The sequence below is a fragment of the Aplysia californica genome, unplaced genomic scaffold (assembly GCF_000002075.1).
Source record: "Aplysia californica isolate F4 #8 unplaced genomic scaffold, AplCal3.0 scaffold00087, whole genome shotgun sequence".
NCBI classification, from domain to species: Eukaryota; Metazoa; Mollusca; class Gastropoda; order Aplysiida; family Aplysiidae; genus Aplysia; species Aplysia californica.
Genome location: NW_004797357.1, coordinates 407169 through 422430, shown reverse-complemented (window position 1 = coordinate 422430; position 15262 = coordinate 407169). Strand labels below are relative to the sequence as shown.

Below are 15262 nucleotides of genomic sequence, written 5' to 3'. Positions count from 1 at the left end.
TGGAACCAGGTGACCAGCTCTGTCAGAGCATCGAGGTACATCATCAATGATCCCTGCCTGAGAGAACGCACATACACTAGATGGTTTCTCCCAGACACTAGTGGTTGTAGGCATGGTGTTGCAGGATGTACAGTGCTGCTGCAGTCATTTGATGTGCTCTTCATGTGCGCAAGACTTGAGATGCTCGCTGGAATGAGTCTGCTGTCCTTGCTGTCGCACTCGCGGCTTGCACCAGTGCTTGCCACCCAACCACTCCCTTGCAGCCAGTCCCCCAGTGTTTTCAGTACTGCCATCTCTATGTGTAGACCACCAAACATCACCACTATATGGGCTTCACCATAACTCTCTGGCCACTTCCACTGTATCTGCTTGGTCAAAGCAAACAGTGGCTGATCCAATGAGACCACTGGTGCCTGTCCAGGATTCAGGTGTTCTACAGCTGTCTTCACAACGTCCATTGAATGCTGATCCTTGCCACAGTGTGAGCACTTTCCAGGAAGAGTGGAAGCAGCGATGTGGGGCAGATGACTCTACCCTCTGGTGGCTGTCGGCTGGCATGAAATGCAGCCCAAGATGTGTTTTTATTGTCCAATGTACCAGTGTTGTCTCCCAGGGCGTGTCTTGCATTGCCTAACCAATGGTATTTTTCATCAGTCTACTGTTTGAAGTCTTCTCTGGTCAATGACGCAACTCCAGCAGCTGGGACAGGCGACGTCTTGATGCTGCTAGTGACAGGGGGTACATCAGTATAATAGTGCGGCAAAGGGGCGACGGTCTTGGACCGTGCATCTCCAGATTCTCCAGCAACGAATATGCTCAGATTTACTCCTTCACCAGTGTAAGAAGGATGTTGTACGAGGGAGAAAGCGGCACCTTGGAAGGAGTCTTTTGATGTTATTGCACTAGGATTGTGATCTATGTTATCTACAGCGGCAATTGTGAAGTCTTCACCACGCACTTTTGGAGGTCAGACCACTTGTTTTCTGTAAAATTGTTGGCAGACATGGTTGCCCATCTCTGCTGAGAGCTGGAGCACTCTATCATAAGAGATACTCAGGCCAAGGTGTGACAGTCTGTCGATCAATTCCTTCTTGTGTGTATGAACATGCAACATCATCTTAATGTATGTTGGAAGTGGGGTCTCCTGTACAACAGTGTGTCTGACACAGGTGGATGATGTGATGCCACGTGTTCGCTTGTGTTTTATGCAGTTGAACTTCAGTATCTAGGCTGCGGTAATTGCTGCAGGTTAGTGTCTGCCATCTGGTCCTTGATGCTGGGTCTCTCTAGGATCATGCTGACTAAGGCAAGCAGCAATGGTTGCAAAACAGATTCTTCTTGGCATCCTCCAGGGAACCCTGTGAAGGGTTTGGCTTCTCCAAACATGTAACGGCGACAAGATAATGACGAATGTAGATCGAGAAGCAGCCATGCAATGTAAAGCAGTCTTTTTGAAACCCAATATGGCGACTCATTAGTACAAATACGCAATTCAGATTGTTACCATTGGCTTTCTTGACCCCAAAAACATACATTTAGACACCAAAATGAAGTCAATAGCAGCATTAGACCCAGAGATAATAAAAAATATAGATTTCAAATGACGGCCATTTTTAAATCCAATATGGCGGTCATTAAGAGAGAAATCCGAGTGGCCCAATATCTGAAAATGATTTCGATATGTTAATGTACATTTGTGCCAAGTTTGGTGCTTGTATCACAAAATGCACAATAGGTTTGCTAAGCGGCCCCACTAATATATTTGTAGTTGAGAGAACTTATGAAAATACAGAACCCCCTGAAGGATACAACTTTCTAGCACTGGCATCTGTGGCATAGCAGTTAGACACTTTGCCACTGCATGCAGAAGACCTGAGTTTGATCCCTCCATGGGGAGAATTTTTACCGAGTAATGACTGACTTTCTGCTGTGAAGCTGTATCCCTATCAGAACAGGTTGGCCCCAACAGGCAAGGTCCAAGCCCATCTCCTGAAAGATCTACACTGTGCTGATGGGGTGTAAAAAACACCAACATTTAAAAACATTCTCGTAAGTGGCCTGGTCATCAAACCCAGGATGATACCACTGTAAATTCAATACCCGAGCTACTAGACTAGAACCTTCAGTAACAAAAGTGTGTGTGTTGAGGGGAAGTCGGGGGGGGACAAAGAGATACAGACAAATAGAGAGAGAGAAAGGGGGGGGGGAGAGGAGGAGGCAGAGGATACTCTTTTATGAGATAAGACCCTTGGTTGAGAGTGAGACCAAAGACCAAGCAAATATGGAGACAAGATCCTATCCCTATGCCAGAGATATGGTTGGTATATGTACAGTTAGAATTGTCAAAGATGGATACCCATTGCCATGGAGGAAAGTGGTTGTCTCAGACAGGTTGCTGTCTTAGACTGTGGGAGTTAAAACAGGTATGGCGGGAAATGTGTGGCATTCCTCCTTCAGAGAGTTATGCTGATGACCTTGATATGAATCCCCAATGTAACATTTTTTAACTCGGTTTGTTTTGGGGGTTTTCGAGGTTCTCCACATTCTTTGCTCAGTCCTTTCAAAGATGGATGTTAGTTTAGAAAGTCCCGCCTCTGAAATGACCTCACAGTGATGAAAGGGGTTGCAAATTCACACTGTGCCCGTGAGGGAGTTGTGCCTCCTATTGGTAGGACAGCCACCTATTTTATTATCCCACCCCAACCAGTCTGAGAAAAACGCATTGACTTAATGTTTTTGCACCTTGATTTGTCCAACAAAGACAGAATTGCATATCATCGGTATATGACTACAACAGAGTATCTGCTAAATGTTTTTGCACCTTGATTTGTCCAACAAAGACAGAATTGCATATCATCGGTATATGGCTACAACAGAGCATCTGCTAAATATAGTCAAATGCATTTTTTGTCCCAAATTAAAGGACAATCACTATGTAACCTATAGGAAAAAATTTGGACAAAACTGACGGTGTTTTTAGCATGAAATTTTCAGATCCTTGCTTCAAATGGAGCAGGTTTCCGAGACTGTGACTCCCACTCCAAGGTTACACACAGGAGAAGCATTAAGACATACATCTCAACCCTCTGGAGCAGGGGAGGGCAAGCTCTGCCAAACCAGCCAATTTGGCCCTCCACAAAGTTTTGTGCAACCCAAAGAAACTTTCAGCAAACTTTTAAAAAAAATTAATCAATACATTTTGGTAAGAGCAATCACATAAATTTTTCAAAGTACCTGAGGATCCAAAAATAGATTTTGTAGTGCTGTAGAAATCTAATCTCTATGTTTCCAGACCTGGTTTCATTCCATGCTGTATAAACATAGTCTTATAATTTTACCATATATAATAGTGATTTTTCTCTCAATTTCTTTTTTATAATGACCACAAGGTGCTGGTCACCCTTTGCTGTCAAAGGCTGAGTCGCAGTGGTCCCACGACTGAAAAGTTTGCTGACCCATGCTCCATAGTTACAAGTCTGTGAGGACTTACCAAGTCTCCTGTTTTGTACCACCAATTCTGAAAAAAAAAAATGGAAAAAAAAGAGACACTTTTAAAGAAAAACATGACTATCACAGAGTTTGACTCGTTCATATCTATTTAACTAAAGAAGGGCATCAAGAATGAACTTGTACAGTCTAGCATGCACATACCAAAATCGTAAGAATGTGGAAATCATTTCGTAATGTACGCCTTAGTGTTTAACATGAGCTACACTTACATATTTTCCTATTTCAAAATCTTTCACCACCAGGTCTTCTTTGTTTCAGTAAAAAGTTACAAAACTACAGCTCTTGTTACAGCCAAATTATTTTTATAACATTCTGACAATTAATGTAAAAGGGTTCTCTGAAAGACACCCTCACCCAAAATAAAGCACATCTAAACTATGCTTAACTACATGTGATTATACACAAAACCAGCAAAAGGCTTCTGGCCATCTGACATCTGACTAATGTACGCTCAAACTATCCAATCAACATTTTAAACCTATAACACTGCAGTAGTACAGTAAGCCTCTTCTACTACAAGACGTAGACATTTTATTTCTAGGATATGCTCTCAGTATCTCTACTGCTCAGTTAATCAGTTCTGGTAACTTAATCATCATAAACATCAAGACCCTTGGTGAAGGTCTAGTCAAAAGCCTGTTGAACTCATACATGCTAAGGTGCACTTGTAAAATATTACAGAAATACCATTAGTGAACCATTGTCTACAGAATGCCTCAAACTAATATTCTTTCCGTGCTGCTTATTAAATCTACTGTCAAGTCATGTTATTCATGTGTCTGAAGTACAAGTACATTCTTGAGTTTTATCAATATTAAAAAATTGTGAATCTTTAGGAAAAGAGTAAAATAAATTACCCGCTATATGTAATAAGGAGTAAAGTAGTAAAACGAGGTAAAAATCTGCAAAGTGACCATTTGTTAAGATACAGCAAGGTGGCTTTAAAACAAACAGTTCTCAGTCATCCTTGTCACCAAATGCCCATTTCCGTGAAAAAAAAAATTCTTTACATTTCTGTGGCTATGTGGAAATGCCAAGGCAGATTACATTCATAATCTTAAAAACAGCCTCACATGGTGAATAGTAATGACAAAAATAACAACAATAGATCAACAGTCTACAACAAAAGTAGTACAGTCGAACCTGCCATGACGGCCATGTGCATAATACTGTCACCTCCCCCCTCTCCGCATTTTTTCAAAATATTTTCACTGTGTAAAACAGTCACTTTTCCAACAAGGCCGCGGCCACCATATTTTGTCAACAAACCAAGGATACCTGACTAAGATGGCCACACAAATCTCTCATCACCTGACATTTCGTCATAAATTATAGTATTGGCCCCTGACACTGGACGAGCCATCATAATCCAACCACTTGTTGTTATAGTCAGTCCTCCATCAGATGATATGTAGGCACTCAGTTTTCCTCGTCTGACACATTTCATTTTGTTTATTAAAAAGCTAATTAGCTAACCAATAAAAAAAATATTTAAAAAACTAACCAACAAAAAAATAACAACAACAATCTTCTCCCCCCCCCCCCCCCTTTCCATAAAAAAAACCCATTACAATTAGTCATACAGCAGTCATAAGCCTTTGACCACCTCCGGTTGGGACCTTGGAATGGAATGGTTTGTCTTCTTCATTTAGATTAGTCCTGCCTAAGATGGCCACCTGTCTTCTAAGGCCACTTTTCTCCTTAACAATGTGTGGCCATCTTAAACAAGTTCGGCTGTACTTTTAAAGATGGACCAAAAAAACAAATGTCCAAGTTCATTTCCAACACAAAACAGCTTAGTACTCACCACAACTATGCAGACGAAACCACTGACTGGAAAAAAAAAAGAAAATAATAATATCAACTGACAAATATTGTAAAGTTTGAAGAGTGACTGTCTCTCTTCATGGAGAGAACACAATTAAAGAAGAATACCCTAAAGAGTGATATTAGACATACATCATCCCTTCTATGGAGCAGTAAAGCAGAAAAGCCTTTGGTGCAAAAAACGATAAAGGAAAAACATAATTTTTTGCTCTCACAAAGCAATAAGATCAATAATTTTTTTTAAACTTCCATCTTGGGGTTTTGTTTTTTTTTGGTACAGGTTTTCTGGTGCTCACAACTGCATAAGGTTATATGAGCGCCAAGGGATGGATGTCAACAGAGAAGTTCTTACAAGGAATCAGACTTACTCTGCTCACCTCTCTAGCTTCAACAACACAAAGTCTGCTTTGACTATCAAGGCACCCCGGAAATTACGGGTCACAAGAGTATGACAAACATACAAAAGAAGCAGAGGAAAAATGACGATAGTAAGGAGGAGGAAAGAAAAAGCAGCAGTTCCCGGTTGAAGTTCAGGCACAGTTATGAGCGTGACATTGATGAATCAGCCCATTTACAATTACAATTCTACTTTGCATAAGAACATGGTTAATGTCCCCCCTTTGGGAGTGACCTAAAGACACTTCAGTCAGTAGCACAGCCCGGGTGGGGGGGGTCCATCTTGTTTGCCATAATATAAGGAACACACACACAAAAAATACACAATCTTAAGAGCTTAAACATCATATTTAATTTCAATTTTTCAGAATTCACAACAAGAGCATCATATGCTTCAAGGCCTATTATTTCTTTTTTAATGGAAGTCTAAATCAAATGTGTCTCATCCTTCCAACATATAATATGAAATGGATGAACATTCAATTTCACGGGCCAGAAGTACATGTATGGAGAGCTCTTGTTGGTAGCCCATACTCCAGTAAAGGGTGAAGAAAGCTGATTATGATGATGAGTCAATATAAATAAGTCTTACTTACCATTGGCTTTTTACCCCATCTGTTTAACATTTCCTTCAATACAAATACGTGTCCTGTGTGCTCCTTCAGATTTTAGCTCACTGTAATCGATTGATATACATCCTATTCCCCATCCATTATAATGCTATCTTTTAAAATACAACTGAACAGCTATAATTGAAGAGTACTGTCCTCAGTTTAAAAAACAGTGGGCAAGCTGCCCACACATTTAGATTTGTACTGAAATGTGGAGCAACCAGCTCTGGGCAGAACCCCCAAACTTTAGTTCTTTGAAAAAGTTTCAAGGCTGTCCATCATCTCGGTCCTATCGAAGACAGGCATTGAATCAAAAGTCACAACTCTACTTTATAAATATAACCATACTACATGTATATTTTGAAAGGTGAATTTAATCACTACCATACCATCCAATTCTGTTATTTTGTTTTAGTAAGAATTTTACTGCATTTTCAAAACAAGTACGTCATGTAAGTGCAGAGGATTAGGCGTTACAAGAGATTAATAAACAAACAAAAAAAAGGAGAAGAGACAAGGAAGACAGCTGTTTGACAGGAAAGTAGAAGCAACCAAATTCAGAGCACCCGCCAATCACCCACCCATTCTGTTAGTGACAAGGCAATAGATTCAAAGTATAAGTACAAACTTACTTGCTAGGTTACAAACAATGAGATAATAGGATGAATTCTTGTGGCCTTGAACAAAACACAAGATCACAGAGATCTGAAAAAGCACAAAATGAAACAATATAACACATTAATATTAATTATATCTGTCATCTTATAAAAGGTGCACAGTCATATAAACATGAGTATCAAAACTAGAACATTATTTCATGTCATTTAAAAAAGAAATGTGAAGTCTACTTCTCATGATTTCCCACTGGAACACATTTTGTTTTTGGGGTGTATTTCTTTCTTTTTAGGTTAAGTGCATCAACTGTTAGATATCACTTAAATTTGTCCAGTGGTGTTCAAATTTTATTTGGCCTCTTGTGAAGCAGTTGTCATGTCCACAAAGGACAAGGGGACCTACCCCAAGGGTTTCTCCACTAAAGCGGCGGGAAAAAACAGATGAAAACCCCAAGCATTCCTCAAACTATGCGAGCCTCAACCGAGCATCAAATCAGGAACTATGGGTGAGAGGTGATGAGTCATCTAGATAAGTTAATGAGCTAATTCATCTTAATGAAAATGAAAGTTTATAATTATGCTGTAACATTAACTTTATCATCTAGACTAATTGCGCAAATCAAAAACAATTACAATTACTGACAATACAAGAACTGACTTACCATGACCATGAAAAAAGTGCAGATATTTACAATTCGCACAAGCCAAGTCTGAAAGAGTAAAAAAGAAGAAATAAAGACAAATCAAAGTAATGTGTCACGACGTGGTGGAATCAGGCGTTCATCAATTTTTGGCCATATATGGAGTTATTGGAACAGTCATAAAGCTTGTTCAGTTGTATATCTTTTGACGAAAAAATTCCTGTCTATCTTGAATAGAAGTCGAAATATTTTTGATTGAAGGAGGTAAAGGTAGCTTGGTTTCAGAGGCAAAATTAACGAGAAAACGGCCGCCAAAGTTTAGTGATTTCCAAAGCTTGAGAGCCTTTGGAAACTGTAAGTTTACAATTTGCATGCCATTAATCAACTCTTTTCAATAAAATCCACAAAAACAATGTGTTTTTTAAAGGACATACAAGAAGTTGGGCCAAAAATTAAAAATTTGATAAAAATTGCCAAATACATTAAAAAGGCTAGTTTCTTCAATTTCATTATTTTGACGAGTGCCTGATTTCACCATGATGCCTCACATATTGTAATGAAGTCTCAGATAAAATCAAGCATGAAAAATAATAAAGGTGTCAGTGAGCTTCAGTTCAAATACTGATGATTTTCAGAATACTGAGAATGCACAGGGAGTAAAGGCAGCCATACATAGCCTATAATGCGAGTGGGACCTAATTTGAGCTATAAAAACCGGGTGTCTAGATCTAAGAAGATAAACAGTCTTTCATTTAACACAAAAAAAGCACATCCACACTCCACAGTGAGTAATAATGAACCAACAAAAATGACAGAAAGTTACTCAGCACAACTCAGAGACCAAAGGAAGAAAATTGAGATTCCAGAATACAGTCAAATCTGTCCAAGACGACCACATGTTGTCAAGTAGAAAAGTAGTCAACTTAGACAGGTGGTCCTGAGAAGTCAGTGAGTTAATTAAGAAGCTAAACAACGGTAAAGCGGTCGGTCCTGATCAGATTTCACCAGAGGCCCGAAAAGCAGATGCCATTGGGACGGCAGTCCTCTTTCTCCCATTGTTTTGTTTACCAGGATCTGGAATGAGAGCAAGTTCCCAAAGGATTGGAAAGAACGACACCTCGTGAAACTCCCTAAAAAGGGGGATCTCAGCAACTGCAGCAACTACCGAGGAATCACTCTTCTCTCAATACAATACCAGGTAAGGTCTTCAACAGAATCATTCTTGAGAGAATCAAGTTTGCAATGGATCCAAGACTTCAAATCGGTCAACCACGGACCAGATTGCTACGCTGAGGATTGTCAACTTTCTTGACTATGAGAAGGCCTTTGACAGCATAGACCGAGCTACACTGTGGAAGATACTGAGACATCACGGAATCCCACAAAAGTTGGTTAACCTCATCGAGAGCATTAAAAAGGGACAAGTACGGCTAGACAGCTAGGCTAGCCGTACTTATTATTGACGGCTGAATTGTAAATGAAATTTTTAGTTTGCAATGCCTGAAGTATTGTATTTCAGACAAAACGAAAAGGTGCCTTACTGACTTGCATGTATTTCAAAGGATGTGGCTATCCTCACCCGGGGTGAGAATAAAAATACAATCGAGCTCTCACCCAGCGTTGGCTATTCTCACCAGGTGAGAAACAAGACCTATTTTTCCTAATTTCGGACTACTGTCTATCAGTGTGAATGATCAAATTGACAAAAGCAAAGAAAAAATGACGTTATAGCACAAAAGTAAGCTAATTTGATCGTCTACAAAGATGCTATGGCTATTTCACTTTTCGAATCGAGCCGAACTACGCGAGACGCCATTTTGTTTCGCCCGGAAGTTCTCGCAAGATCTTCTCCTCCCCTCTCTCTCTCTCGGTCTCTTTCTGAATGCTGTCTATCGATGTGGACGATCAAATTGACCAAAACAAAGATTAAAAATTATGCCAAAACATAAGTAAATTAATTTGATCCTATACAAAGATGCTACGCAGGCTATGGCTATTTAACTTTTCGAATCGAGCCGAACTATGCGGATCGCCATTTTGTTTTGCCTGGAAGTTCTCGCGCTACTCCTCTCTCTCTCTCTCTTTCCACTGCCCACAGTCCACATACAAAATTGCACGCTTTTCTTAGGCTAACAGTAACAGTAGTAACACAAGAGCACTGGAACGTTTGTTCACGGTACAGAATTCTACAATTCTGTTATAAATCAGTGTAGAATTCTGTGGTTCAGGGTGAACGCTACACTGGTTGGCCAAGGCTAACTATAACGGTGAACGCACACCCGGTGAGAATAGCCAAAAGGCAAGGCATGCCTGCGTTATTCACCCCGGAATAGAGGTGGCCATTTTAAACCTGAATAATTACTAGATCTAGATTAGATCTATAGCCTAAATACGGCATACCGACACGTACGTCAGACCGGCACTAAGCACGCATTCGGCCCAAAATTGGACAACCAGAAAATTATATGATAACCTGGAATGATGTCTGCTATACAATTCCGTTCAATATTGTTTTGTTTTCAAGTTCAACAATTTTGAGCAGAATCAGACACCTGTGTGAGCAGAAATAATCCATTTCAACTCCAAAGGTAAGAACCACGTTCAGCCATTACGGCTAGCAGATGTGCAATGTGTCATGGAAAATAAGGTATTGGTTCTGTAATCGTACCCGCAGGATTCGTTTCGCATTTTTATTCAGTTTATAAAGTGTCAAGTTACCACCACAAACCATTCGCTGCTCTTTGTTGTAACAATTGACGACGGTAGCGGGGGTGCTGGTGTGGGGTACAATTTTTGACGGATGTACCCCATACCGGCACCATATTTTTTACATGGTGCGTGACTTTAAAAATAGTTATTTCTTGACGGACTATGGATGGCATCTTAGTACTTTAGATTTTTCAGTTTCTATGATTTGATATAGATCTAGATCTAGATAGATCTATTTAGACACGGATTCATTAGAAAATGAGCGACTTTAGATTTTTCTTTTTTAATGTTTGAAACAAATTTATATGAAGGAAACTCTATCCCTTCCCTCCACCCGTTGTCTGTAATGATGATGTTCCTCTGTCCAATGTATGTTGTGATGATGTTCCTCCAGCCACTGTTTCCACATGTTGTGATATGGTTCCTGCTCCTACTGCTTCAGTTACAGAAGAAGAACTTATTGGCCCTCCCCCAACTGCCCTTGTTTCTAGTTGTGAGTGGTCAGTTGATGCCCTAAACTTTTTGACCACAGGTCTGGAGTTCTCGGGGATCAAATGTACCTCCGAGGACTTCCTGGATCTTGCAGCAGAGTTTCAGCTACCTTTGGTTTCAACACACCAGCTCGGGATCCTGTGGATAACCAGGACCATGACTATTGTCTGCCTGAGCAGGCATTGAGACCATTGGAGGATGAAACTCTAGTGACACCCCAAGCCCCCCAAAAACTGCCTCGGGACAACACTTTTGCTTTGTCCTTGACAAGCTAATAGATCACGCCATTGCTACTGGATGGATGGCATCAGACATGCATTGGGTCCACCGTTGCCATTGGCACAAAATCGAACCTAAGGAGAATGAGGGGGCATACAGAAAGTACCTTGATTTGTACAATCAACTCATTCCTGCCCCCTCGTTCGCCAACCTGCCCGTACCAGCAAGCTGGAACTCTATGGTTTCAACACAGAGAAGCGGGCTCAGGCCCCTAAGTATATCTTAATTAGGGGCAAAGTACAAAGCATGGGAGGAGGCGACGAAATTGGAAGAAGAGAAGAAAAAAGGAAGAAGTGGAAAAGAGGAAGAGAGAAAGGGGGAGAAAAGGGTGGAGAAGGAAGAAGAGAAAAGAGAAGAAAAAGTTAACGAGTTGGAGAAGCAGAGAGCAGGGAAGAAGAAGAAGAAACAACAGAGAAATTCATGTATGTGTGCGAGTAAGATGTTCATGTGAGTTCGTTGTGATACATGTGGAAGAGTGAAATGAAACATTCATGTACTTGTGTGTGAGTAAAATATGTTCAAGTGAGTTTGTTATGTGAGGAAGAGTAAAAAGAAGCATTCATGTACCTGTGTGTGAGGAAGATGTTCATATGAGTTTGTGATATGTGTGGAAGAGTAAAATTAAACATTCATGTACCTATATGAGCCATTGCCAAAACGTGGGGAAAAACACACACATCTCACATTAGTGTGCATAAAATGTGATGCATTAGTATTTATTCCTCCAAAACTTATACATATGTCAAATATAGGATGTAGAACCTGCATTAGCAGTTTCAGACCCCTTGTCAGCTTTACAATCTTGAGTTTGTAAATTTTGTGCCAAAAATGTTCGTTTTTTAGTGATTCCTGGAGTGCCATTTGAGCACACCAATGCAAACTTCCAAGAATGTCCAAAATTTAGTATTTTTGGGTGTGCTTTGATCCTATGTTATTTGTCATTGAGAAAGGTTAACTTGCTCAAGAAATCGGTTTATTTGTTTGCAAATAGACAAACAATTCGGATTACTTGTGCGTCTGTCGTGTCGTCACGGACTAGGTGTTTCAGAAAACACCATTATTTTTCAGTAGAATCACCAAAGCTGGTTAAATCTCTTTGCCTATCATCGTTTATTCAATACTTCAAAAGCCGCGATGCGCGAAAGGAACATCAGGTTCCTAGATCTACGATTTCGGTCGGCTGTTTAACATTCGCCGTTATTGTCGTCAATTTGCGACGTGCCGAAAGTCCGAATTTCGCCCACTTTTGTTTTGAACGGGTCATCAAAAGTGCCCGGATATAATTGTTTTCTTGAGTGACTTCCCCATACCCGCATCCTCAGAACAACGGAAGCAACGGGGGAAACAGAAAAACGAAAGTAGTCATTGCCTTCAGTGTCCGGTGACGCACAAGAATTTTGCATTGAATGTGACATACTGGGCTGTTTTGCGTGTTTTTAGGCTACTCTGTTGAATATTTTAGTGAAATTGTGTTTACACTGGATTCCTGGAACAAGAGTGTGATGTGTGAACAAACTTCGAGAGATGGATCATTTCTGTGGTTATAGATTTAGCTTTTGTGCTCAGTGATGACGTTTGGGGTGTCGTCATGCAGCCGTACAAGACTGACTAACGTACAAGATATTACATTGTCCTAAGAGCAAACATTTTTAAAGTAATGTGTGCTTTCTTTACTCAAACAAATAAACAAACATGTCCTTGTTTATCTGTCTAACTCAAAAATACACATTTGTTCTCTGTTGGTATGATATACCTTTTTCCAATACATTGTGTCATTATTGTTATGTACAAGTAATATTTTTCATAATTGTAATATCAATAAGTTTTCAACATATATTTCATACATGCAAGATTCATTTAGAAGCAAAATACGCCTTTATTGATCTGTGTATCTCTTAGTGCAAATTTGTTCTTTGTAGGCATGATTTTACCTTTTCCCAGTATGTTTTGTCATCACTGTTATGTACGAGTACTGTTTGTCATAATTAGCCACATAATTGTGATTGTCCACTGTCTTTGATATGACCTGGTATCTGTTTCAAAGCAAAAGAAACCTCTCCTGTTTTTTTTTAATTCTTAAAGTGTGCTTTTATCTCTGGAGGCAAGACTTTTGTCTTTTCCTGTACATTGTGTCATCATTGTTATGTACAAGTCATGTTTGTCATCACTGTTATGTACAAGTCAGCTCCATTGATTTTGTGCTTTTGCCTCATATTAGTTAAAAAATTGTTTAACACATGTGTTTTTCTGGTACTGAGGCTTTGATAACTGTATTTGTACAGCCTTTCACTATTGTGGTGTGTTGTCAATGATAATGTCCAATGTGTATCCTTTCTTGTACATAACAATGATGACATGTTCTGTGCACTGCATCATTGTTACAATGCTTGTCATTCATATTACCATTATGAATGGAGTTCATAGTGTACAAAGTGTTTGTTTAAGTACTATAAACAAATGGAATTTAAATTCTATAATTTGCCTTGCTGCTTATCTGTTTTTGTCATCACTGTTACATACAAGAAATACAGTAGTTGCCAAACCAATAGACCCATATCTCCAAAACCGTACGTCTCCTTGCTGTGAAACTCTAGGAATATGAGCACTAAATGTCAATCTGTGACTGACAGAAAAGAGAGTCAAATTGGTAAGAAAAATTTTTTTGCACCACTGAGTCTCAAGAGAGTGTCACGTTTTGGCAATTGCTCATATATGTGAGTAAGATGTATGTGAGTCTGTTCTGGTGGTTGTTCTTTTTAGTATGTCAATAAACATTAGTTCTGTCTTAGGCCCACTGTACAAAAGGAGTTCGTCTTTGCTTCTTTCCTCTTTTCAAACGCCTGGTTGTGCTTCAATTTGAGGGTGCTGGTATGGGGTGTAGGGGGTGCCGGTATGGGGTACACGCCATGACAGAAAACCCAGTATGTGCCGGTATGGGGTACATGTAATGACATGCATCAAGTCTCGGTTAGGGGTCTTCTTTATGGAAGAGGCTAGCCGTACTTAATGACGGCTAGACTACTTAAGTACGGCTAGACTGGTTGGCTAGCCATACGTATTCTTAATATGATGGCTAGACTGACCATTTAAAAAAAATAGGCATACTGAATTGTAAATATAAATTTTTAGTGTGCAGTACCTAAAGTACAATTGTATTTGACACGAAACCAGGTGCCTTAATGACAGTGCATGTATTTTAAACCTCCTGTTTTCTAATGTTAATAGGGCCTAAGATAAGTACAGCTAGACTGGCAGTCTAGCCGTACTTAAGTACGGGTAGACAGCCAGGCTAGCCGTACTTAAGGACGGCTAGACTGCCAGGCTAGCCGTACTTAATATTCATGGCTGAATTGTAAATGAAATTTTTAGTTTGCAATGCCTAGTATTTGTTTTTCAGACAAAAACAAAAGGTGCCTTACTGACTTGCATGTATTTGAACCTGAATAATTACTAGATCTAGATTTTCTAGATCTAATGAGACCTGTGTACTTAACAGGCTTGAGTCGATAGAAGGGCCAAATCTAGATCTAGATCTAGATCTAACTTCTAAGTACGGCTAGACTGGCAATCTAGCCGTACTTAAGTACGGCTAGCCACTTCGCTTCTTATACACTATCTGACTAAAAACTTCACCCCACATCGACAGGAAAGGCTGGCCTCTGAACTAAACGAAATTTTGGGTCGATGTTTTTGAAAGAGCCGAAGTTATGGTAAAATAAAAGTTCACTTCCGGAAATAGTCATCACAAAACACGAAGGTGTCGGTATGCCGTACATAGGCTCTAGATTAGATCTAATGAGACCTGTGTACTCAACAGGTTTGAGTCGATAGGGCCAAACCTAGATCGTAAATACGGCTAGCCTGAGAGTCTAGCCGTACGAGTCTAGCTTCGTTCTTTTTTAATTTTATGCCATGCTATGATGTCATGTTCTGCTGCAAAAATTGTGGCAGTTTAACCCTCAATCAGTGCATCTGGGTGCATAAGTAAAAATTAACCTAAGTTAGATCTAAATCTAGATTTTAGCATAATTTGTCTTTGTTAGGTTAAGTTCATACCAGTCTGGGGCTTAATTCAAAATATATGGCATATTGATCAGTGGTCGTTGCCGATGAAGCGCCAGACTCTGCGGTGTTCGCCATCTTGTTGTCATGTGATGTGATAGACGTGTTGCGTAGATCTAGA

The 15262-nt window shown here is 39.8% G+C and overlaps 1 protein-coding gene across 1 annotated transcript in view; it reads right to left on the bottom strand.

Annotated features, from left to right (window-relative positions):
* The window catches only part of LOC101858699, a 21131-nt gene extending 5872 nt beyond the window's left edge, over positions 1–15259 (bottom strand). The window contains exons 1-5 of the mRNA XM_005094670.3: positions 15136–15259; positions 7621–7668; positions 6977–7049; positions 5318–5343; positions 3491–3517 (exon numbers count right to left, since the gene is read on the bottom strand). Of these exons, the coding sequence (XP_005094727.1) occupies positions 3491–3517; positions 5318–5343; positions 6977–7049; positions 7621–7668; positions 15136–15219 (258 nt within the window). The 5' untranslated portion in view covers positions 15220–15259. The remainder of the gene's footprint in view (positions 1–3490; positions 3518–5317; positions 5344–6976; positions 7050–7620; positions 7669–15135) is intronic.
* Between the last annotated feature and the right edge of the window lie 3 nt (positions 15260–15262).